General features: G+C 36.4%; 2 protein-coding genes across 2 annotated transcripts in view; one reads left to right on the forward strand and one right to left on the reverse strand.

The window, feature by feature from the left end:
* LOC140142177 (PTB domain-containing engulfment adapter protein 1-like) overlaps window positions 1–18,362 on the reverse strand; it is a 35,191-nt gene extending 16,829 nt beyond the window's left edge. The window contains exons 1-8 of the mRNA XM_072164144.1: window positions 18,271–18,362; window positions 12,019–12,141; window positions 7,311–7,375; window positions 5,393–5,464; window positions 4,433–4,531; window positions 3,534–3,671; window positions 2,683–2,799; window positions 1,495–1,602 (exon numbers count right to left, since the gene is read on the reverse strand). Of these exons, the coding sequence (XP_072020245.1) occupies window positions 1,495–1,602; window positions 2,683–2,799; window positions 3,534–3,671; window positions 4,433–4,531; window positions 5,393–5,464; window positions 7,311–7,375; window positions 12,019–12,046 (627 nt within the window). The 5' untranslated portion in view covers window positions 12,047–12,141; window positions 18,271–18,362. The remainder of the gene's footprint in view (window positions 1–1,494; window positions 1,603–2,682; window positions 2,800–3,533; window positions 3,672–4,432; window positions 4,532–5,392; window positions 5,465–7,310; window positions 7,376–12,018; window positions 12,142–18,270) is intronic.
* A 6,942-nt stretch (window positions 18,363–25,304) lies between these two features.
* LOC140141758 (telomerase protein component 1-like) overlaps window positions 25,305–25,838 on the forward strand; it is a 78,715-nt gene continuing 78,181 nt past the window's right edge. Inside the window, 1 exon segment of the mRNA XM_072163626.1 lies at window positions 25,305–25,353. The gene's annotated coding sequence lies outside the window, so the exon portion shown is untranslated.

Consider the following 25,838-nt stretch of genomic DNA (forward strand, 5'->3'; position numbering starts at 1 on the left):
ACATGAAGTGAAAAGAAAAACATGCAAAACCAAAGATAGGTCAACATGGCACTAAGCGGCACAGGCAGTTCCATTTAAAACCCACATTACCCCTATGGAAAAGTTTATAAATATCTTCCACATGGGGAAAATGATTTTCAAATGAAATGAACACATTAGGCAGCTCCGTTTGAATTTCATACACCCTCTGAAAAAGATTCCACCTGGATCTTCCACATAGGTTCGTGAGTTTGAAATCGAGCGGCCTATAATGTGTCGATAATGTGTTCATTGCATTTAAAAATCATACTCCCCCTGTAGGAGATATTTCCAAAATCTACCACAGGGGAAGAGTGGATTTTAAATGGAACAGCCCAGGGTTTAGAAGGAGACAGCGAAGTACACACACTTATTCTGTAGCAATTGTTACTTTACGACGGCACTGTTTCAATAAGTTTATCAATTCAAATTGCTTGAATGTGGGCTTCAACAGATTTGTCATTGGACCCATATATATTACAAAATGTAAGGTCCTCCAGTTCCTACTTTTTCTCCTGAAATTAACAGGGTTGGTACAACATCACATCAAGCTGATTGGAAGCTGCTATTGGGCAGGGTCAGAATTCAATCTTGATTCTTGCAGGATAAATTCACGCCAAAATTCTAACAGATTCACGCCAAAATTCTAACCCTGTTGGGTGATTAAATATGATTTTGCCTACCTGTTCAACAACTTGAAAAATTGGCATTATTAGGACAGTTTTATCACAACAGCTTATGTTAATTCAGAGATTCTAGACATTTACAGACCCAGGACCTAAACAATATATTGTAAAACTTTTTATTTTTAAATATTTCTTACGACAAATCAATGTTTTGAGAATCTAACAAAAAGGAGTTGAAAATATAAGAAAACAATAACCACTAAGCCAAATATAACAATTTCTAGGAAACTGACAAGTCAGGGGAAAATACTAAATATCTATAACAACATCCTTACAATTTCAACATGGTTTACAATACACAGAGCATTTAAATTGTTCACTTACATACATTGATAGCAAATTTCACTGTGACAATTAAGGGATCCCTTACAACTAAATCAGAAGCCTAAATTAGCTGCAACTATACACTGTACATACTAATACACACAGTAAGTTTGACTGTAATCTGATATTTTCACATAAAATCTTCCTTTTTTATCGTAAAAAAATATTTCTGGTACTCACTCTAAAAAAATTTTCAATTTCTGTCAGGAATCTTGTTCACTCTCGTCTGGTGTTTCTAGATGTGTTTCAAAGCCAGCAACACTCTTGTCAGGTTTTGATGATATGCACCGATCACCAGACCAGAGTGAATAAGATTCCTGACAGGAATGGAAAGATTTCTGAATTAAAATGCCAAATCTGCAATGCGATCTGACCCTGATCTGAGTTTTTTCTGTAATTTACGACTGATACTGATGAACATGTTTCATATTCTTTATGTCAATTTTTTCCTGACTACTCAACTCACCTGAGAGTTGTGTTCAGTGTAGGCAGGTGGTTTGGGCATATTTTGGCTAGTCTCAACTTCCACTAGACGTGATCTCAGCTTCATGTTCTCAACCTCCAGTTCATGCACCTGAAACAAAGAGAGCGTGGCGCAATGGTTAGGGTACTTGCCTTTAGTACATGAGGTCCCGGTTCAATTCCGGCGGTGACGATTGGCTGGGATATTGACTTGGAAAAAAGGTGGAAATAAGCTTCAATAGAGGCCCTTCTTGGGTTATCCATCCAGGGTTGTCAAAATCCGAACAAATCAAATCAAATTAAAAAATTTAAAAAAAGTAGGTAATGGTGAATCCACCGGACGCGGATACAAAACAAACCAAGGATCAATAAACGATACAAGAGGACACACCTTCAACAGGCAAACATCTGAACTGAACAGAAAGAGCAAAAGTATACCAACTTGATGTGGGGAAACAAGTTAAGGTTAGCAACTATTTTTTACTGTTGCTATTTGGTAGTTCACAGTATCTTGCGAATGGTAGTGAGCTTTGGCAACACTTTATAGCGAGAGTGTAGAAGAATTCAAATATCACATATATAGAGACCTTCTCTGGGTCCTGGGGCTTGAATTTCAGGGAGACCACCAATGTCATTGCCTGCCCTTCTTCAGCCTTGGTGCCCCAGATATTTGTCATTCTTCATCACTAGTTGGCTTTGATGCCCTTCTTTGTCTTTGCCCAGTGGCCTTGAAAATTTGAGGCCTGCTGGGTCTATATCGAAAGGAGACACTTTTGGGCAGGGTCGTAAATGGAGAAATAGCAAAAAACCTGGCCGGGGGTGATTTTTTCACAATTTGGGTTTATTGCAAATTTGTGAAATTAATAATGTTTAAAATATTGTCTGATAGTTTCAGACCAGAATATAACTGCCATCTTTTTTCAGCCATTTTTAAGGTCATTCCTACTCTCAAGATTGTCAATAATAGTTTTAGAGGCTGATATCTATATTTCCAATTTTATAATACCATAACTTACAAACTCAATATCTTCGCTTAGGCTTACGAATGTCCGATTTCATTGGGGAAAACAGCATTGTGGAGCAAAATATTTCTATATTTAAGATATGTAAAACACTCAAAATTGATAACCTGCCCAAAAGTGTCTCTTTTTGATATACCACGTCACATATCATAAAACACCTGTTTGCTTACCTTCTTTTGCAAGGTAATTACTTGTTTCTTCAGTTCCATTTCTTTTCCAGATCCTTGCATAAAATTCTGATAAGCGAGATCAAAAGCTTGTCCTACCGTTAATGTAATGTCTTCAGCCTGTATTCAGAATGCATGTATTAATACGGTTAATATCATAGTGCAGATTTTGATTGAGAAATCTTTCACATAATGAACTTTTACTCCTTTGCAATGCCAATGTATGTATCTTTAATGGACTTAGTCAAAGGCAAGTCCTGGACTTCAAGCTAAAATGTAAGATCTTATAATGTAAAATTGGTTAACATTTTCAAATACGTTTGTGAAGGTTGTCATTCATCCAGGTATAGTCTAATTTTATATTTGATTATACCTGGATGAATGTTAAAACTATTCAACTGGACTCACGGTTTTGAGAGGCAACGGTTTCACGCCTTATCCTAGGTGCATCTTCAGGCCGTCTGTTGGTCTGTCGGCAATTGGTCACTGACCAGTGGCGAGATGGTGTTGCCAGAGGTCATAGATTTAGAGCTTTTTGGTCTCCATTGAACAACAATAAAATCATATTACTTTTCCTGTATCTAATCAACATGTGAAGTGACCTCCACTTGAGATGAGTCTGGTATTTATTCCTAGCTATTATGTGAAATGGGACACATGTAGCAGCCAACAAGTGCATCGTTTTGATATGGATGTACACATAATTATACACGTTATACAGGCATGAGACTGTACTTTCCTAAAAAAACTGAAAATGCATGGGAAATTAGGCAAAAAAGTACCCAAAAAAACTGACTTCGGTTTTAAAACTGAAAATTCTCATGCCTGAAGTTATTTGTGCCCTGCTGACTTACCGCCTTTTCACTTTCCATCACATAACAGACGTGTGTCTCGGTGGTTTCTTCTTTGGAAATGAAGGCACAGATTTTCTTGTCTGATTTGTCGTCTGCACAGTATGAGATTCGATGCAATGGAAATGTGTGTAATTTAGCCTGCAAAATAATATAGAAACAATTCAAATTTGAGTACACAAACAAGAAAGGTGAAATGGGGTATTCCAGTTGTAATCCATAAACCCCTATACATGACCTTCATCTTCCTATATGGGAGACTAGGGATAAATTTTCCATAGGGAGTGTATTGATTTTAAATGGAATAGCTCACACACTATGGGCTATTGCATTTAAAATCCACACTCCCCCTGTGGAAGATTTTGGAAATATTTTCCATAGGGGGAGTATGAATTTCAGATAGAATGAACACATTAGGCAGCTCCATTTGAATTTCATACACCCTCTGAGAAAGATTCAACTTTATAATCTTCCACAGAAGGAGGGAGAGTTTCAATTGGACCTGCTGTGTTCATTCCATCTGAAATTCATATTCCCCTGTGGAAGATATTTCCAAAATCTTCCACAGGGGTAGTGTGGATTTTAAATGGAATAGCCCTATCTGCTCACCTATAACGCTTTAGGGACGTCCACACAGAGAGCTCTTTGCTTAACAAGCACTTTTGCTAGAAGATCGTAAATCACTTAAGAAGTATGTGCCCTCATCTCTGTTAGGGTCATAAGACATGTTTACGATCCACTACTGAAGTCTGCGAAGAGACTAAGGAACACTGGAAACCACTCAAACTTGTTTGCTAGGAAAGTGGATCAGACAACCAATACAGTCATACCTGATAAAGTCCTCTGATGTGTAGGCCGAAAAATTGTAGCAACTAAAAAACTTTCAAAATGTTTGTTTTTACCTTGGTTTGTCTATTCTGTATGCCGACACCGCTAGCTGAGATTGTCAGCTCTACTTTAGGTGGCTTCTCACCCTCTGTGCGTTTTACTTGTTTGTTAAACTGTTGAACAAAAAAAATGTAAATCAGGTAAAATATAAAACACTTCATGTGATCATGTCAAATGAAAATTAAAGCATGTACATGGGCAATTCCAAGCACATCATTCGGAATCATGTCATCATCACATAAGCACCTCAATCACTGTTCAACAAATCTTCCTATACCTTTGTACAGGAGCCAACCGTTGTTAAACCGTGATGAACCCACACTTTTACTGTAGGGTATACGCGAACGCGAGCGAGACTACGCGTTTTTTTTGTCATGCCTGGAACATTTGTGCGTATGCCAGCTTACAAGTTGAATTCAGTATTTTTCAGGTAGCGGCTAAACATTGCTGTTTTATTCTGTAGTTTTATTGCTGATATCAAAAGAGAAATCATCGGAAGTTTTTGTAAGGCTGAGTGGCAGTGATTAACTGACATTCCTCGTAAAATAATCGTGAATTATACGATATTTAGCTTCTTTTCGTTGTTGAAAGGGATTCAATCATGTTTCACCGTTGTTCATCACCGTTTAACAACTCGCGTCCGGCGTGTCTGCATGGTTTACTTCGCAGATGACGCGGCCGCATCGTTGTTAAACGGAGATGAACAACGGTGAAACATGATTGAATCCCTAAATCAATTTGCATAGCATTGTGTCACACAGGCGCAACCTAGTTCTTAAATACGCTATCGGTCGACCAGTGCAAAAAATCTTTGCAAAAATTGTGGTTAAAATAAAAAACATAGCAAAGAGACAACATAATTACAATGAGATGGAGATGGTATAACAGAAGGCCAAAGCTTGAAGCTGCCACATTGTCTAAACTTACTTTTTATCATATTATATTCTTTATGTAAGAATAACTGCACTACTTACTTTGAGTTTTCTTACTGCTTCCCTCACAACTTCTGAACCTTTTGAGCTGTCTACTGTTGTGCTTCCTAAAAGCTGTAACAAGGCACACAAATGTAGTATAAGTTGTATAACAGTAAGCATACCATCAGGACATGTAAATCCACCTTTTTCGGTAAATCCCAAAAGCCTTTGCGAGTAGACCTGAAAAGTCACCTTTTTTCGTAAATCCCAAAAGCCTTTAAGAGTAGACCTGAAAATTCACCTTTTTCGTAAATCCCAAAAGCCTTTGCAGTAGACCTGAAAATTCACCTTTTTCGGTAAATCCCAAAAGCCTTTAAGAGTAGACCTGAAAATTCACCTTTTTCGTAAATCCCAAAAGCCTAAGTTGCGAGTAGACCTGAAAATTCACCTTTTTCGTAAATCCAAAAAGCCTTTAAGAGTAGACCTGAAAATTCACCTTTTTTCGGTAAATCCCAAAAGCCTTTGAGTAGACCTGAAAATTCACCTTTTTCGGTAAATCCCAAAAGCCTAAGTTGCGAGTAGACCTGAAAATTCACCTTTTTCGGTAAATCCCAAAAGCCTTTGCGAGTAGACCTGGAAATTCACCTTTTTCGGTAAATCCCAAAAGCCTTTGCGAGTAGACCTGAAAATTCACCTTTTTCGGTAAATCCCAAAAGCCTTTCTTGAGTAGACCTGAAATTCACCTTTTTCGTAAATCCCAAAAGCCTTTATTGAGTAGACCTGAAAATTCACCTTTTTCGTAAATCCCAAAAGCCTTTGCGAGTAGTAGACCTGAAAATTCACCTTTTTCGGTAAATCCCAAAAGCCTTTAGAGCGAGTAGATCTGGAAATTCACCTTTTTCGGTAAATCCCAAAAGCCTTTGCGAGTAGACCTGAAAATTCACCTTTTTCGGTAAATCCCAAAAGCCTTTGCGAGTAGACCTGAAAATTCACCTTTTTCGAAATTCCTGGAAATTCACCTTTTTCGGTAAATCCCAAAAGCCTTTGCGGGTAGACCTGGAAATTCACCTTTTTCGGTAAATCCCAAAAGCCTTTGCGAGTAGACCTGAAAATTCACCTTTTTCGGTAAATCCCAAAAGCCTTTGCGAGTAGACCTGAAATTCACCTTTTTCGGTAAATCCCAAAAGCCTTTGCGGGTAGACCTGAAATGTCGTCACGCCGATGCGCACATCGTTACTGCGCACTTCACAGCTTTGAAATGCGCAGAAACGATGTTTGCTAAACAATGTGCACATCGGCATGACATCAAATGACGATATCTCAGATCTACCCGGCTTATAGGATTTATTGAAAAGGTCATTAATGGCAAAGGCACTCTAATGTAAACACAGGATAGTGGTGAGAACACTGTGAGTGCATGAAAAAAAAGTCAAAGATGCTTTTCACTGGGAATCCATAACAAACAATAAATTTTCAACAGGTACCAGTAACTAATTATCGTTAAGGTGGGGAAGTCCATAACATACTTTAAATTTTTGCATGATGTATGCATCATTTGGACCAGTATGATGTCTTTTGAGTTGTAACATTTTAGTCCCCAGTATTAGATTTAATTTACAAAATAATGAACTACTGGATGAATAATCTACACCAAGATACAAGATGGTAATATACTTTGTTTCACTCTGACTTTGATAGTAATGTCCATGACTTTACTAGTTGTACTGCAGGCATGGCAACATACTGCCCTTTGTATGCGAGTGGTACTCTGCAGGATAAGGTTAGCACACATGATTTGATAGCGCAACAAGCCAAATAATGCACTTCTACGCATGTACGTTCTGGCTCTGTGTTATTTCTGTTGTGTGGCAAGAATTGCAGTGGCTCTAATGGAAGCTGTAATTTGAAAATTCGAGTCCAAGACTTCTCAAGATTTCACCTTAAAACTTATTTTCATAATCATTATTGTTAAACCTACCTTAACATTATATACTACATGGCCACTGGTTAGTGCCTGTGGGGGATGAATCCACTGCTTCACAGCTGAAATGATAAGAATATATTATCAATCAAATGCAAATGAATACCTAAGTGGAAGAACGGCTCAACTCCACCATTTCAAAAAATGAGTTAGATGCAGTATTTTATTGCTAGCACTTCTTCCTTGTGAGTGAAAGAAGGCCTCAAATCCACTCTCTAAGTCTTCCATGGTTTCCATGAAGAAAGGCCCAACTCCATGGAGATGGGCCTTTCTGCCACAAATATTGGGTACATTATGGAGGAAAGGCCCAACTCTGGCTCATATTAAGACTTGTATCGTTGCCATGGAATCATCATATATCATTTTACATGTATGTAATAATATATGTTCATGTATTAAATGTCCCTAAAGATGAAAACATTCTGGCTCTAAAGCTTTTCCAAATCATGTGATGTGATCAAACAAAATCAGTCAGAAGTCAGAAATATCGATCTTGAGATATAGCCAAACAAAGAAAGAATTTCATTTTGTTTCCTATTGTTTTGAAAACTCTTTAACCGCCCACATCTTTCGAACTGGTTGTCCACATTCAATGTGGTTTTCTGCAAAATGTAGCTTTGCAAATACTGTTTACAATCTTGTAAGAAACTGAAAATTGAATATGTCCGGCTTCAGACTGACTTTGCTAGATCACACCAAATATGAAGTTTTTTCTTAATATCTCAAAACCAGTTTTGATGGAGTTGGGCCCTTCTTCCTCTTGGGTATTCAATTACTTACCTAAAGTACTTTACCTTATTGACCCCCCGGGAACGCTTCAAGATGCCAGAAACGCTTCAAGATGATTAGTGAATGGTGTTACCTTTAGTGTTAAGATATTTTTAAAACTCTTTCCACATGGGTGTTTATTGGAGACGACAAGTTCCAATTTTTTCTTTTAATTCAAAAATTTCAGAAATGTACATTTTCATGAACATATTTAGAATCATAAAAATGCATTAAAATTAGTACAAGCCTAGTACTGGTTTAGTGTTTTTGAGATAGCTCTTGATATTTTGGGGAAATATCACAAAACTTGGGTTTTATTATGTTAAGAATGTGGTTAGCATGCACAGCATTAAGGGGGTTCGAAATGATGTTTCTGGAAAACAGAAACTGAATTTAGAACCATTTGAATAGATTGAATAAGTTAAGCTAAATACACTGAGCAAAATATTTTTTGTTTGAAGGAAATCGGACATACGGTTGTCAAGATATACATGTTTTTAGTTTCTTTGTATTCTATTGTTTTTGCCAATATATTGATGAAGTTAATGAGGAAAATTGGCATAATGTGCTCTGAATATTCATGTTTGCCAATATTATACCAATATCTTATGAATAAACCTTCATACTACTTTTATTTTATATGATTTTGACATGAAACTTTGCCAATGTGTTTCTATGGCCTAAAACATTAACATGTGATTTTCCGCCCTCTAATTTGCATATTTGCATAATTAATTAGCATTATACTTAAGGCTAATTAATTATGCAAATATGCAAATTAGATGGGCGGGAAAATCACATGTTAAAGGTTTAGGTCATAGAGACACATTGGCAAAGTTTCAGGTCAAAATTCTTAAAGATAAAAGTAGTATGAAGGTTTATTCATAAAATATTGGGAAAATATTGGCAAAAATTAATATTAATGAGCACATTTTGCCAATTTTCCTCATTAACTTCATCAATATATTGGCAAAAAACAATAGAATACAAAGAATCTTTCAACAGCAATATCTCAAAAACCGTTTGTCCGATTTAACTCATTTTTTGGAATTAAGATTATTTTGCATATCTCTCTGCAACAAGTCTATTTTAATCTCAATCAGAGCAACTTGATTTTGCCTTTCGTACCACCTTAAGGTTTCAGATTATTAGGACTATGATTAGGATCATTGTATGGGTATGGAAGGTTTAAGTTAGGACTAGGATTATCAATGTTCATGTTAAGGTTAGGGTTAGGGTTAGAATTTTAAAAAGCATTAGATTAAGATTACTTCCTATTCCAGAAAAATGCAGCACTGATGTTTTTGGATTTAAAAAAATATTATCTTGTTTTGCCAAATGACACATAGCTGAATCCTAATCCTTTACTTAGTTCTAAATGACAATTAAAGTTAAATTTTAATATTTGGTTAGATATGCATTCTACTTTTTGGAATTTAACCCATTTTCTAATCTTTTTCATAACCAACTATCAACAAAAATAACAAAATATTAAAATAATGAGCTAACTCTTTGATACTCTATGTAGATTTTGTATATAGTTAAAGACTTGTGCAAAGTCTTATAATTTTGTAACTATTTGCCTCAAATTGCAAAAATATCAAAAATTTACTTTTTATTGCCAGGTAGAACTAAATAAAGGATTAGAATTTAAATATGTTTCATTTGGCAAAACAAATATTTTTTAATCCCAAAATATTAGCGATGTATTTTTCTGGAATCAGGAGAAGTTAGTACTTTTTGTGACTAACAACTCACTTTTACTTGATCACAACACCTACATGTACAATGCAGCAAAATCTTTGAGAAATTGTTGAGAAACCAATTAAAAGAATATTATTTTTGGATTGAAAAAAATATTATCCTGTTTTGCCAAATGACAAATAGCTAAATCTTAAAGTAACCTTTAGTTAGTTCTTCTAACTGGCAATTAAAGTAAAATTTTGAAAGCTTTGCAATATTTTTGAATAGGTCAAAAGCATGCAATTTTGCATGATTTCTTACCATTTCAGTCCCTTGGCACAAGTCTAAGCATTCAAAATGTGTAGTATAGGATCTGAGTTTGTTATGTTTATTTTGGTAATTGGTTATAAAAGATATTAGAAAATGCATAGGCTTAGTCCAAGTCTTTAGGCTTGATTGTCACAGCATACGAAAGACACAACACACATTTTTGGCCTTTGTTTCCAAAAATTGGCCAAATATTAAAATTTTACTTTGATTGAAAGTTAGAACCAACTAAAGGATTAGGATTTAGCTATGTTTCACTTGGCAAAACAAGATAATATTTTTAATCCCACAAAAATTAGTGCTGTATGTTTCTGGAATAGTGAATAGATCCCTCCCTCCCCCAGCCAATATCATTTCAGATCTTCACCCCCACTGACCCATGCACTTGTCACTCATCCCGGTTTCAGGACCAGAGCTTACCAACCTCACTCCCATCCAACTTTGTTCCCAAAGATATTTTTATCAAAACATACTACATTTTTTAAGTTTCCTAAAATGAGAAGTCGAAACTGCTCTAAAAAGCTATATTTCACATATCGTAAGCCTGCTACGCTAATTGCCTAAGTCGTTTTTTGTAGTTTTGAAAACAAAGAACAAAATGTGGTTCAAGCACGTAATCACCCTAATTATTTCTCATTATTCCCTTTCATTTGTATCATTATCATTGGTTCTTGTGCAAATATTGGTGAATAAATATGTTTAAATGCATGTTTGAACCATATTTTGTACTTTGTTGTCAAAATGACTTAGGCAATTAGCATAGCAGGCTGGCAATATAACATGTCCAAAATTGTTACAACTGTTGCTTGTGGGGTAGCTTTGACTTCACCTGAAGTTTTCTCACTTGTCTCCTCACATCTTATCTGTCCTCTGGCATGGACTGCTGACAATCTGTTGCATAAACCCATGAGTACTACCTGCTGATTGGTTACAAGTAGACTATTATGATTTATTGTTCACCAATCAGCAACATGGTAAGAATGGTGGTAGGGCTGAAGTGGATTGAGCTTAAATACTTAGAAGGTGTATTTATTTGTTCAAACAGATAAGTGTATATTTTTTTTAAAAAGCGACACGGCTAAACATTGATCCACAAGCATCAGCTCACTTTTACAGGTTATTGCTGATGACCACTATGGCCCACATCATTCCATAAACCATTAAACAACACCACAGGGATTTGCTGCTGAGAAGCGCACACCCTAGACATTCCACAATTGACCTTTACAGCCAGGATCAGCTCCCTAAGTTTCGTACGGGTTACAACGAGACAATTAGCTGTAAGTTCCTTGTCCAGGGGAATTTCAAGCTTCATGTAACTCAAATTGTTAGCGTACTAGCCACCACCGGGGTTTGAACCCGCAACCTCTCGCACCATAGCCGAATGCCTTATCGATTGAACTAATTTGATTGCATACTTACATGTAACCAATCAGACAGGTATATAGTACGGTACTTAGTTCTCAGGGGGTTACAAAATATTGTTGCAACTATTGTTTGCGGTGCAGTTTTTGGCTTGAATGGTAGGTCCCACCCTCCCCATCCCACCCCATCTAGGCCATCTGACTCCATTCGCACAATGGGGGCTACCAACTATCCCCAAAATGCTCCCCACTCCCCATCATATTACAATGGGATTTTCCATTTAACATCCACACTACCCCTGTAGAAGATTTTGGAAGTATCTTCCACAGGAAGAGAATGAATTTCAAATGGAATGAACACATTAGGCAGCCCCACTTGAATTTCATACAAACTCTGAGAAAGATTCAACCTGAATCCTCCACTGAGGGAGGGCAAGTTTCAAATAGTTGATTAATGTGCTAATTCCATTTGAAATTCCTTCCGTTTGAAATACCTTCCACAATCTTCCACAGGGGGAGTGTGGACTTAATGGAATAACCCAACACAAGCTATGCATACTTACAAGTTCTTTGCTGGTTGGCTTTTCTCATTGTTTTCTTTGTTACAAAATGGAAGCTACACAAAATATGAAGTGCTGCATAAAGTATAGTAATTCCTACTCCAATTCTCTTCCTCTTCTCTCAATCTGCTGGTACGAGGATTAAGAAAAAAAACACAATGTGAGAATGATCAGTACTACATGTAAAGGGATAGGCCTACACAGGGATGGAAATTAGCACCATCCGATTGCAAGTGATGAGTAAATAAGGGACCTGGCTGGTACAGTTTCAAAATCACCAGCCTGCATGGTATAAAGTAACATTTCCACAGCCTAAAACCATAGAAATCTATGCTAAGACCCACAAGAATTATCCAAAGCAGTGCCAGATTGCATGGTCGTGTTCTGCCCTCTGACATGTTCTTTTCTTGACACAAAATATATTCTCTTTGTTCCAACTCAATGCTCTGCATGGCCACAGTAAAGCTAAAAAATTGCTATGTCTCAATGCCTTTGTACATGTATGTAAGTACACAGCAGCCATACATTTAACATTTTGGTTCATTTACAGAACTGAAGTATCAATTGTTTATACCTCTAATCAAATCAAGTAAATTTTGTTCAAAATATTTCTTAGAATTTCATTATTTTACTGCAAAATACTAAAAAAATCTGAAGGAAATGAAAAAAAAAATATTTATAGCCTAAACAGTCCGCTTATGACAGGGATAGTGACCAGCCAGCTAGCAGGGTCAGAACACATGTGGGGATTTGTCACCAGTAATTACTCGAGAAGTTGTAGCCTTGAATTTGCTTGTTTATAGCTTCACATTCATAAGAGTCCTGTGCTATATGGAGCATGGCATCGTGTAAAGTACGGTACCACAACGGGTGATAGCATCAAAAGCATTCTAAAATTGCACTTCAACTAAATTTTTGACTGTTCAATATAAAGGCTACCTTTGCTCTAGACTACCCCGTAGTCCACTTGCCCATTGTGCATACTCTGGATATTGTATTTAAGCTTAAAACTCTGATTTAATTAATGTGTGCACAATTGATAGATTTTCACATCTGATCTTTTCAGTCACCCTACTCCCTCTGTTTGTTAGCTTCCCAAGTGGACTACTGACATTGGATTGCGGTTTACATGCTTAACACGGCTGTCTATGAGCTTCTATGGATGAGATTGTCGGAAATCTGGCCTACTAAAATTGGCGATGATGTAATGCATCTTCAAATGGATCTGGCTTGTGATTGGTCGCCCAGATCTCGTTATGGTTTAAATCCTCCGGGTACCTGTCATTACCATTAATAACTACATGGTACACAAGTATGTGGCCTCGCCGCCTTTTGTGTGTTGTGTAATTGCATGAACAGCGTCAGTAAGTCAATGAGCGCGTCTTGTATTTGCTTATGTTAAATTTGATTGATAAACAAGTATGATTGACAGTGTGAGTGTTAGGGACTTTGCCTGTTCAAAATCACGCTTTTAATTGAATGTCCATAGTCTATTTTAACCTGGAATTTCGCGATTAATAAACTGGCAGATTCTAAAATCAGAATTTTTCAGTACTGAAGTGCCAATACAATTATGACATTATGATATGTTGCATTCAATAATATAAGCCACTTTACTTTTACTGTCACTAATATAATTATATTAACTTTTTCATAACAATTTTATACTAGTATTTTGATGTATTAAATATCAGTATAATTTCGAGTTCAACTGAATGCTTTCATCATGATTAACATGCTTTTATTTATCAAAAATAGACTATGGCATAGTCTACCTTTGCTCTAAAGATACAGTTGATTCATCAAAATAACTTGGCTTCTGAATTTAGACATCAACATAATATCTAACATGCATTGCAAAAATAATGAATAATGAAATAGTTGCCTCATTATGGTTTGAAAAAAATGTTACAATAAATATCGACTTTCATTTTGATCACCACTTTGCCTTATTCAAAATGTTACAACAGGGATGAAAGTCCACTTTTGACAAAAACCTTGAAACACAGCATGAAAATGACTAGAATGGAACTAAAACGGGCTGAAAATAAAAGAAAGTGCTGAAATCTCGACTACAAAAAAGCCAGTGAATTCAGGCAAAAGCCTAAAAACTTGCATAACATACATGTACATGTACATGTACCTCCCTTAGTGGGTGTACAACCCCTGTTACTTTCCTATTCAGCGAGGATGACAATTTTGACATCCTTGTCTGTTTACAAACAGAGATGTAGACAATTTCCTGTCAAAATTGTTCCGTTTGTCCAAATGCTCAAGTATCATCAGTATGGGCCACAATAGAGTGATTCACGCAACAGGGTCAGGGATCCATTGTCCAGTTTGCCATCAAGATTTAGAATGGAAACAGTTCAGACCCAGAACATGATTACAAATGTTTTTCAATAATATTTTGTTCTGGGACTGACTTACACATGCCAAGACAGTCTGAAACGATACCAGCAAATTCAAGAATTCAAGGAACACCAGCCTCACAATGCGTATGACCCTTTTTTAGCCTACGTCTCGTATCCTGCTATCATTGAAGAAACCAGGAAACCTCATCACAAATTCACTCACCTTGCGATCCTACACCACCAGTTGAAATAAACTCAAAACTCAAAAAGCTTTGTTATTTGTACCGGGCATTTTTCTACAAATTCGTCCAAAGTACAGTAAGCAAAGGGTTGGGGATCACATTTTTTAACTATCACTAAAATGTTTTGGAGTTGAGGTCCGCTATTAAAAAGTAGACCATTTCGGGGTATACATCATGTCACGTTTTGAACAATGAGTGAAAACCGACTACAATCACTACATACGCTGGTAAATTATAGCGACGCTGTTGTACTAGACAGCCGTTCCCGAAAAGAATGGCTGTTTACATGTACAAGTAGGCATACATTGTAGGACTAATTTAATATTCAAACTTTAAATTACAATTAGGCCTACATGTAAATTAGTCCGAATAATCAGACCCAGAACAAAATATTAATTTCTGACATGATCGTGTTCTGAACTGTTTCCAAAATCTTGATGCCAAATTCGACAAAAGAAGCACATGGTCCTACTTGTTCGAAATATTTACTAACGGTCAAAGCTTGCTTTGACCGCAGTGTTCGAAATAAGCACTTATCCTCTTGTCCTCTTGTCCAAAAATCACTGGGGACAACCATATTGAGCTATGTACTTATCCCCTGGACAACCACTATATTTTACCTCTAAAATCATGTTTGATTTTATAAAACTTGAAATTAAATTTTGAGTTTTGACTTCATGTTTGATTGTAATTTGTATCCTTACGCAAGATCTATAGACCACGTCTGCTAGCACATAGTATTATAATATGATGTGATGTCAACTTGTTCAGCATGTCCAGTTCTGAACATTTTTTATAACCATTTCACTGAGTTCCCAATGGTGGCAGTGCTTGAGATCTGCATGATCAGAATGGCAAATCTTGAAGCTTGTACATGTTTAGCAATTTGTGGCTACGGATTTTCCAGAACAAAAGACTAAAAAATATGGCACATTTTGGGGACAACCAAAATGTTTTGAGGACAAGTAGAATTTAAGCTTTGGTTATCCTCGGGACAACCTCCATATTTTCCTTATTTCGGACACTGTTTGACCGTTAGATTCCGTTCGTACTGAATATCGGTCGGAACCCGGTGTATAAAAATGCATCGGGATATAAAAATGCTATGTATTGGCTTACTTAACCAGCACATATTAATAAGCGTGTCATTAAATAAGTTTTATTGTACTATTACCTACCTGTTTGCACTTTCGATGCATACGATCCTAACATTATAAAGGAAATATCAGCTAAATTTTCGGCAAGTTTTTCAGAGCTGGATCCGGCCTGAACATGCTATTATTATTGTAGCTGTTTGCGCCGTGCTGATGGTGAAACAGTCTCAACCTACGAGGGCATTTCACACACATAAATTGTGCTTACGTAACAGGCTCACGTGATAAGCAATTAGTTTTTAACCAATGAGGTGGAGCGTTTTAGCTGTGTTGGACTTGTCTCTGTTATGTTTGTGTTTTTAGTACAAACCTAATTTAACAATATACAAAATATTGATATAGTGTTATAAAATAGTCCAAAAACAAATCAGCAGTTAATGAAGAAGTAATTTCCGATATACTGTCAGTAGCAATTAGAAAAATTTATTATTTTTAAGAGTTTTGTTTATTAATACACATGTCTAGGGAAATTGAAATTACAAACTAGAAACAACAGTAAATTTTACTTCGTGAACTGACAGTTGAATCATCGCCGATCAATGGAAAAATGGGAGCAATTTTAGTGATGAAATATTCACGCAATTGCACTTGAAATGCGAAGTATTACTGAGAATTATGTTGGGAATGTGTATAGTAACAAATTGGTATGTCATGTTATGTGGAAAGTGGTATTTGAGGGTATGCTTATTGAAGCAGTCAGTGGCCTATTGTATTTAAAGTACCGTATACGGTGTTATTTACTTGTTTATTCCCGCACTGCATTCAGTTACGAAAGGACGCTAGCTACGAATGCGAGGGCATCTGTGAGCAAATTCGTAGCTAGTGTTTCTCGAGCAAGGTCCTACTTCACAGTTTTTTAATCCCCTATTCATGTTGCGTGAATCACTCCATTGTGGACCATCCTTTTGATACTTGAGTATTTGGACAAGCGGAACAGTTTTGACAGGCCCTTTGTCTACCTCTCTCTGTTTGTAAACAAACAAGGTTGAAATTGTCCTCCTCTGCGAATACGAAAGGCAGCGTAATAGTACGGCACTACATGTAAATAACAACCATGATCATGCAACAGAATTTTTAACTCTAAAAAAAAAGGAAAATTCATGTAAAATAATGAATGAATATTTAGGACATGACATTTCAAGAGATACAATGTACTATGAAACGCTGAATGAAGCTGTACGTATGTACCTTCCTTGCATACGTCATGTATACATCATGACATCCTAGTCACGATTATCGCACTTTCAGTTTCCCACGCGTTTGAACGGGAATTGGATTGCGTACTTTTTCGATATTTGAATATTTTGAGAAAATGATGTCAAATTTTCTATTCTGTATTGTTTGGTAATAATGTCTTTTGCCAATAGTATGTTTAAAGTTGTAATTTTGTGTTTTTGATCGCAAAGATCGGATATTTTCGCTCCCGATTCAATTCTGAACCCTTCGCAAGGGTGCCGATTTCGCAGAACTTTGTTATAGTCAGGCTCACATCACACACTACAGGTGGCGCTATTCGTCCATAGGGAAGTGGAATGTGCCTGTACGGTCCCAAAATGGCTTTACTGTGGGGCTCAATGGAAAAAATTACTAAAAATTAATTTTGATAACCAAAACCTAAGTGATGTTGACTTACGTTGGTACTGGCATAATAATGGATTCATAAGCTATCACATTGTGCAATCTATGTTCCACCAAGTGGACGCTCGTTAAAGCGCAAAAGCAATTTGTGTGTAAATCAAGACCATCCAAAACAGCTTTCTTACAGTAAAGAATAGGAGGTCATCTGGGGTCACATACAGTAGTGTACATTGTACATGTGCCTGCTGTCACAATTTCACACACAAAATTTTGGACAATTTGGTGACACTATTTTTGTTTGTAACTTCAAAAGTATATGCACTAGAAACATGATTGACCCCTTATTGTTTAGGTAATTTGATTCTCTTTCAAATGAAAGAACTTTCAGCTAAAAATATTGAACTTCAAAATTTTATGAACATACATAACTTTGACGATAATTTTGCCCTTTTGGACACTAAAATGCTTTCGATCCTTAATTTTGTTTCAACCGAGTCTTAAATTAGCAAGCACAATACAATACGGTTGGTACCACTTTTATATACATTGATGACATTTTAAAGATGTTTTTTCAAGTTTCTAACCGGCGCAAATCGTTAAGTGTGTATTTCCCATTGACATCCAAAATGGCGTAAGCCAGTCCTCAATATACATAGGTACGGCGTATATAGGACTGGCAAGCGAGTCTATGACATCCCGCCATGACATACCACTGACATACATGACATGTTGTTAGTGCAGTGCAGCAGTGCAGTGGGCCGGGTCATTCGGTCATGACATTGACTGTCATTCAATACAATGCAATGGAGAATGTTATGCATGAAATTAGGCCAATGATTCCACGGTAAATAACAGCGCTTGGTCCATCGACACCTCAATTAAGATTCACTAACTGTTACTTGGTAAATTAAACATAGCAATACTCACGTCTTATATTCACCATCGACTTTAGAAAAGTGAAAATTTAAGGTATTTTTAACGAAGATACCAGCCCTGATACCACTCAACCTGGTCGTGTGTAGACGTGTACAAAAGTTAAGTCATCTCCCGTTTGACCTTGTAAATTACAATACCATTTGGAGTGCAATAACAGACTGCGTAAACGACTATGAAGTATTATGGTCAGGACGCCCCCACATCAGAATGACTCAGAAAGTCAGGGAAATGCTATTCATGTTGGCATGCAAGGTCTCAGATCTGAGATGCAAGGGGTGGAGCAATTTTGAGTAATTTTGAAAACTTTTGAAAGTGTTTTCTGCAACTTCAGGCAGTTTTGAAAAAAATGTTAAGCAATTTTGTGAAACTTTTAGTAACTTCATGAATTTTTTAGAAAATGTTAAGCGATTAAAATTTTTGTGAAATCAACTATGCGATTTTGAGAAAGTTTTTTAAAAATTGAAAATTATCTGGGCCAAATTTTTTTGCTGTCTGGAATTAGGAACAAAATCGTTTTCGATTGTATATTCAGTCGAGTGATTTTATTTTCAATCTTTCATTCTTTTCTTTTTTTCAATCAAAGGGAGTGATCCCCAATCTTTTAGCGATTAACAAAGTTAGGGGTAAATCTTTTTCGATTGAATTTTCAGTAGAAATGGGTGGGTTTTCATTGTTTTTCAATCTTTTGTAGACTCAACTTAGGGACAAATCCTCAGTTCCAATGGAAAGAAAAATGAAAATATTCACTCAAAAAGGTTTCAAATCTCATTACAAAAATCCATTTCAATCTAATTTTCATCTATTTAGATTGACTTTCAGTAAAAAGGACTGTTTTCACTAATTGATTTTCATTATTGTTCAATCATCCTTTGAAGACTGCTCACTATGGACTACAATGGCCTCATCCCAATGGCATAGTTCAAAAACCTCAAGTACACATCATAGTGCAAAATTTGACTTCTAGTTGCAGAGTAGGCCTATGAGTTTTTGTACCCAAATTGTCAAAAAAAGGTCATTCAATGAATGTACAAATATATTGGGGGAGTGATCCCCAATCTTTTAGCGATTAACAAAGTTAGGGGTAAATCTTTTTCGATTGAATTTTCAGTAGAAATTGGTGGGTTTTCATTGTTTTTCAATCTTTTGTAGACTCAAATTAGGGACAAATCCTCAGTTCCAATGGAAAGAAAAATGAAAATATTCACTCAAAAAGGTTTCAAATCTCATTACAAACATGTGCAATACATGCCTTTGACAGTACATTTAGGAGTAACACATGATTGGATCTTGGATGATGAAATCAGTCAAACTGAGAGTAAGCTTCCCAGCAAACACAAAAACGTTTTAAAAACGTTATAAATAAGTTATATTTTGGCTTTTGGTTTAGGTAACAACGTTTTAATAACATTTAAATGTCGGGTTATATAAAGGTCATGAAAACGTTTTAATACGTTTTATATGAAAACACACTACAACAATATTTTTAAATGTTTTCAAAAATGTTATTGTAAACTATTTTCGCAAACGTTTTTTGCCAAATATTTTGTCAACACTTAAGTAACATTATGTTAAAATATTTGCACTCAGCAAACACAGAAATGTTCTTAAAATGTTTTATTCAAAACGTTTTGATAACATTTAAATGTCGGGTTATATAAAGGTCGTGAAAACGTTTTTAAAACGTTATTGCAAATATTTTGGGCAAACATTTTTCGCAAAATATTTTTTCAACCCCAAAATAACATTCTGTTTAGAATGATTTGTATCAAGTTTTCAAAAATGTTTTTGGAATTTAAATAAAACGTTTTTATACCCTTTATATAACCCGACATTTAAACGTTTTCTGTAAAACATTTTGTGTTTGTTGGGCAGTATATTATCAAAAAATGTTTTTAAATGTTATGAAAACGTTTTATACCTTTAATATAACCTTTGGGATCCCAAGTTTGAAAACCTTATGGTCTTATTTTATTCAAGGCCGCGCCCCATGAATGTGTGCCAAAATCGCTTGCTCAGCTGGCCAAAAACTGCTTTCCCCCTTTTCGGCTTGCCAAAACTTTCTTGCCCCCACCCAATTTTACCCTCCCCAAACAAATAAATGAAGGAGGCAATATGGTCATTTTTTCAAAAGAGTATTAAATTTTTATACACAGATTATAAATAAATAAATAAATAAATAAATAAATAAATAAATAAATAAATAAATAAATAAATAAATAAATAAATAAATAAATAAATAAATAAATAAATAAATAAATAAATAAATAAATAAATAAATAAATAAATAAATAAATAAATAAATAAATAAATAAATAAATAAATATTACACGTATATCAATACAGTATGTATTGGACTCGATACACTGTGTTTCACGTTGCTAAACGATCATCAGGCGAATGACTACAAACTACGGAGGTTTTTTCTTCTTCCTGGCAGTGTTGCCATGTCGACATTTGCTTATGAATTCAGTCCGTTTGTTTAACGATCTGTTTGGATCGGCTTTTTTATTATTAAGGATTGCTAATTTCTCTTCGAGGCATAGATTGCACATACCCGTTTTGCGCCTAAAAGTATTTGATTTGAGGATGGTTGCTAGGATATATCATATTTAACATTATTGTCTTTCAGACTCCAAATGTGTTTAGATAATTCGGTTTCGTTCTTGTATTTTTTGTGGGTAAACGACTTAACATGGTTATTATACCTTTCCTTGAATTTGCCACCAGCAAGGCCTACATAGGTTTTACAACCCTTACTGGAGCTGATGTTAGCTTGATACACTACTGCTTCTGACAAGCATTTCCCTTTTAAGGGCAATTTCCTTTATATTTGCGAGTACAGTTGCACTGTTTCTTGGGGGGGTTCTTCATTTTGCGTTTTATTTTTGAGTTTTGCGCTTTGATAATTGCACCAACATTTTTCATGCAGCTATAGCTTATTTTTACGCTGTTGCGGTTGAAAATTCTGTTCAGTTTGGACCCTTTGGGGAAATGCTTGTCTACAAGCTTTAAGAATTTCTGACCAATATTCGTTTTTACACTTCTACTATACGGAGGATTATACCAAGTGGTTTTTCTTTTTCTGTTACGAGATTTTCTACCACTGGTTGCATTGTTCTTTTGGTATTTGTTTTTTCCTCATATCCTGAGGATGCTAGAGCTTTGTTGTAGATTTCTGCGTTACGATTGAAGACTTCCTCGTTGGATGAAAGTTCTGAGATTCTACGCCCGATAGCAGCTGGAATGTTTTTGGTTATGTTCGGAGGATGGTCTGAGTTGGCAATGCATGCACATATACAGGGGTGTTGTTGGGCTTTCTGTAAGGTTTATGTATTCCTGTACGAAGGTCCAAGTTCGCGTCCAGGAAGTTGATTGAGCTTGCTACTGCCTCAACCGTGATTTGCAAGCCTGCTGATCTGAAGATTTTGATGATCTTCTTTCTTGTTCTTTCTGCTTGGCTTCCAGATGAGTTCTTCAACACGGCGAGACCGTCGTCTCTATAAAGGCCGACGCTTTCTACTTTGAGATCGTTGTTGAGTTTCTGGAGCATGTACAGGCCAACTAGCTCGCACACTTCGGCACCGTCAAATGCTCCCATAGCGACGTCGAATGCGTTGTCATTTTCCTTCTTTATCCATGCTGTGCTGTCACCATCATACAAGAGTGTTTTTCTCGCGTGTAAGATCGTGTCTTGTTCCAGTTTTGAGACAGTCGTGAACTGTTTGGCCCATTTGAGTGTGTTCCTTAATAGCGTTTCGGAAATCGAGGGATAGAAGTCACGACATCGAATGAAAGGAAAGACAATTTGCTTTTGTCTTTGAGTTTGATAAACCAATCTAACACTGCCGCCGTATTACGCCATTGGTTTACTTTTAGCTTGTCCCTTATGGTCGAGTTGATGCGATCAAGCATGATCTTGCTGGCTTTACCTATTTCTGACTTGGTCGGGTTTATTAACCTGCACTTAGGGCTATTACTTAGCGAAATTGTCCTTGTGATCTTTTAGCGTTACAAGCATTGTAGACAAGCATTTCCCCAAAGGGTCCAAACCTGAGACCATAATACCTAAATTATGGTCTCAGGTCCAAACTGAACAGAATTTTCAACCGCAACAGCGTAAAAATAAGCTATAGCTGCATGAAAAATGTTGGTGCAATTATCAAAGCGCAAAACTCAAAAATAAAACGCAAAATGAAGAAACCCCCAAGAAACAGTGCAACTGTAGGCCTACTCGCAAATATAAAGGAAATTTCCCCTTAAAAGGGAAATGCTTGTCAGAAGCAGTAGTGTATCAAGCTATAAACATCAGCTCCAGTAAGGGTTGTAAAACCTATGTAGGCCTTGCTGGTGGCAAATTCAAGGAAAGGTATAATAACCATGTTAAGTCGTTTACCCACAAAAAATACAAGAACGAAACCGAATTATCTAAACACATTTGGAGTCTGAAAGACAATAATGTTAAATATGATATATCCTGGGAAACCATCCTCAAATCAAATACTTTTAGGCGCAAAACGGGTATGTGTGCAATCTATGCCTCGAAGAGAAATTGGCAATCCTTAATAATAAAAAAGCCGATCCAAACAGATCGTTAAGGCTGAGTAAAAAAAAATACATGTTTCTCGTCCGCACCCTCCTCATTTTTTGAAGATTTTTCAAATTTCTTTTTATTTTGTAAACTTTCAGATATAACTTGTTGAAAAAGATGTTTCAGAAGTTGAAACTTATTTTACGGCTTTGTAAATGCATAATACATCATTTAAGAAGAGTTTTGTGATCACTAGAGGGTCTACCTCTCAAAACAATAAAATAAAAGGGCCTCCTCCTTTTCTCAGATATCAATCTGTACATGTCGAGTACCCGAAATATGGTGTCAAATACAGGTATTTAGCGTCGTTTTCCAATAAAAAATAGAAAATAAAAAGCCCCTCATTCTCCTAATTTTTAAAAACCCGGACGAGAAACATGTTTTTATTTTTACTTGGCCTAACGGACTGAATTCATAAGCAAATGTCGACATGGCAACACTGCCAGGAAGAAGAAAAAACCTCCGTAGTTTGTAGTAAGTTCGCCTGATGATCGTTTAGCAACGCGAAACACAGTGTAGCGAGTCCAATACATACTGTATTGATATACGTGTAATATTACTGCTCTTTTTCGAAATCGAGCACTCTTTTACAGCAGTTTGTGATAACTTTTTTCGTGTATAAATAAATAAATAAATAAATAAATAAATAAATAAATAAATAAATAAATAAATATTATTATTAGTGAAATTACCACATCGTAATACAAATTTGTTTCGTATGGATGGTTTCACCCATCCACACTCGTCAGTTGCAATGTGTAAAATGACAAAGAATATGTCTTGAGTTTGATGCGCGCGCAAGAGGAATTAACGCAACCGCGTATCTTAAAGTTGCGCAACACAATACGCGTCTTAAGTGCGTATCCATGTCTGGGCCTACTTATTGCTAAACATGCTAAAAGAGCGACTTATTTATAGTTACACAGTAAATGTTTTTTTCTATGCCTGCAGCCACTTGCTAGTTCGTTTCTGTGGTTCAAGGTTGACATTTGTGGTTTATTTATAATAAAGTATTTCTCAGTAATGCATAGATTGCATTTTTTGCTGCTGGTAGAGTACGATTTACTTCGAGCAATAATTCTCCATTTGATGGAATATGATACTTTCTTATCATTAAGGTTCCAGATGTAGTTGCTCAGAGCGGTGGCGTATCTTTGATTTACATTTTTGAAGGTACTGTTATGGACATACAAATTGAAAATTAAATAGATGCTGGGAATAAAGCCTCGGAATGAAGCACTGAGATTTTACTTCAGAAGAGAATTTACTTTTTTACAAATCAAGTTTTGTATTGAAGTTTTTTATTTTTATTTTGTTTAATTAATTTTTAATTAATTATCCTTTTCATCTTTTCATTAGAATTACTTATTCCAAAAGTAAATCAATCAAAACCAAGTATCTCCAATATCAAAATTGTTATTCCACAAATTGGCCACACTTGTGTGCCGAAAAGTCGGCGAAAAGTGCTTTCCTTCCTGATCAGCTGATTGATTGAGACTTTTAAACAGCCTAGGTATCAGAAAACACCGTTCTGCGACACGTGGGTTTCTGAGTTCGTAATGATAATGCGTACACAACACTGTGTAGAGAATCTACTTTTGGCTTAGCATACCATCGATTCCGGGTTTGTGCAGGTGCACTCTGGCACTGGCATGACTCTGGGCTGGGCAAGTTTACATGTTGTGGTGCAATGTCAGTTCCCGGGGGGGTCACTCACATACCAAAGTGGTATGCATGCTCGTCCCCAAAAACGGCGAAAAGGGTTGATTTTTGGCCTTGTGGCGGCGTCGCCGTTTTTAGAAAAAGGGTGCTTTTCAGGTAAAGTTTCGACGTTTAGGGTATATTTTTCAACTTCAGTGGGTTTGTTTTAGAATTTACGCCATTTAGGGGTCCATTTTAGTTTCTTACGCCGAATTATGCCATATTTTAGGGGTAAGATTTACAGAGTCTTACGCCAATAAGGGGTGAAATCTTTCCACACTGATTACGCCATGTAGGGTCCATTTTTGAGGTGCTGGGACGAGCATGCATACCACTTTGGTATGCGAGTGATCCCCCCGGGTGTCAGTTTCTTCTTCCTTATAAGTGCCTCCCTCATATGTATGTATGAGTATTGTCGCACTGCGTACAGACAAGCTGTACTTATTTTTTACTCTGGAACCTAGAGTAGATGAGTGTATTTTGAAGTACAGTCAACATGACCGGGATGATCCCCTGCTCTTTTCGAATAGCCTGTGACGTTCTTTAACGTGCACACTACATTAATGTGAGAAAATATGCATGTACACGGGACCGACAGCTTAAAGTGCCCTCCGAAGCACTAAGCAAGTAGAGTGAAGTGTCTTGCTCAAGGACACAAAGAGCCGGACCTGGGATTCGAACCCTTGACCCTTGGGTTCACAGTCCTATGCCTTAACCGCTAGGCCACGCTCTCCTCTTTCCTATGCAATGTCAGTGCAATCACCAAGCACAACTGCCTAGGCAATGTAAGTTATTGTGTATTATTGACGATTTTGCTGACATTCAGTGCGTACTATGTTATAATTCCTGTCCGATGCTGCAGAATGAATGAGAATCGGTAAGTCATTGTAAGCTTAACGAAAAGTAAACAAACTAGAAAAGGCTGCAGAATTTGACACCTAGAATAGTAGAAGGCTAGCTGAGTTTCTTCTCTAGTCTGCAAGGCTCTGCACCAGTCACTGTTTTTATGCGCACCCTTGGATTATGCACCCTCAGTTGAGTTGTTTTTAGACATTTGTGATGCCACCAGAGTCTGGACGTTGTTCGAGCATATTCTCTAACACGTAAATGCTTTAGCATTTACTGTTAGAGATGGCTACTATGTCATCCTTGTGCATAGTCCGGTTCATAAAATTGTACCGGAACGTAAACATGCTTCATAGTTCACAAACACACTTCATAAGCGTGTCATTATAAGCTTTATTCTATTTCATGTATTACGCCGTACCTT

The sequence above is a fragment of the Amphiura filiformis genome, chromosome 20 (assembly GCF_039555335.1).
Source record: "Amphiura filiformis chromosome 20, Afil_fr2py, whole genome shotgun sequence".
NCBI lineage: Eukaryota > Metazoa > Echinodermata > Ophiuroidea > Amphilepidida > Amphiuridae > Amphiura > Amphiura filiformis.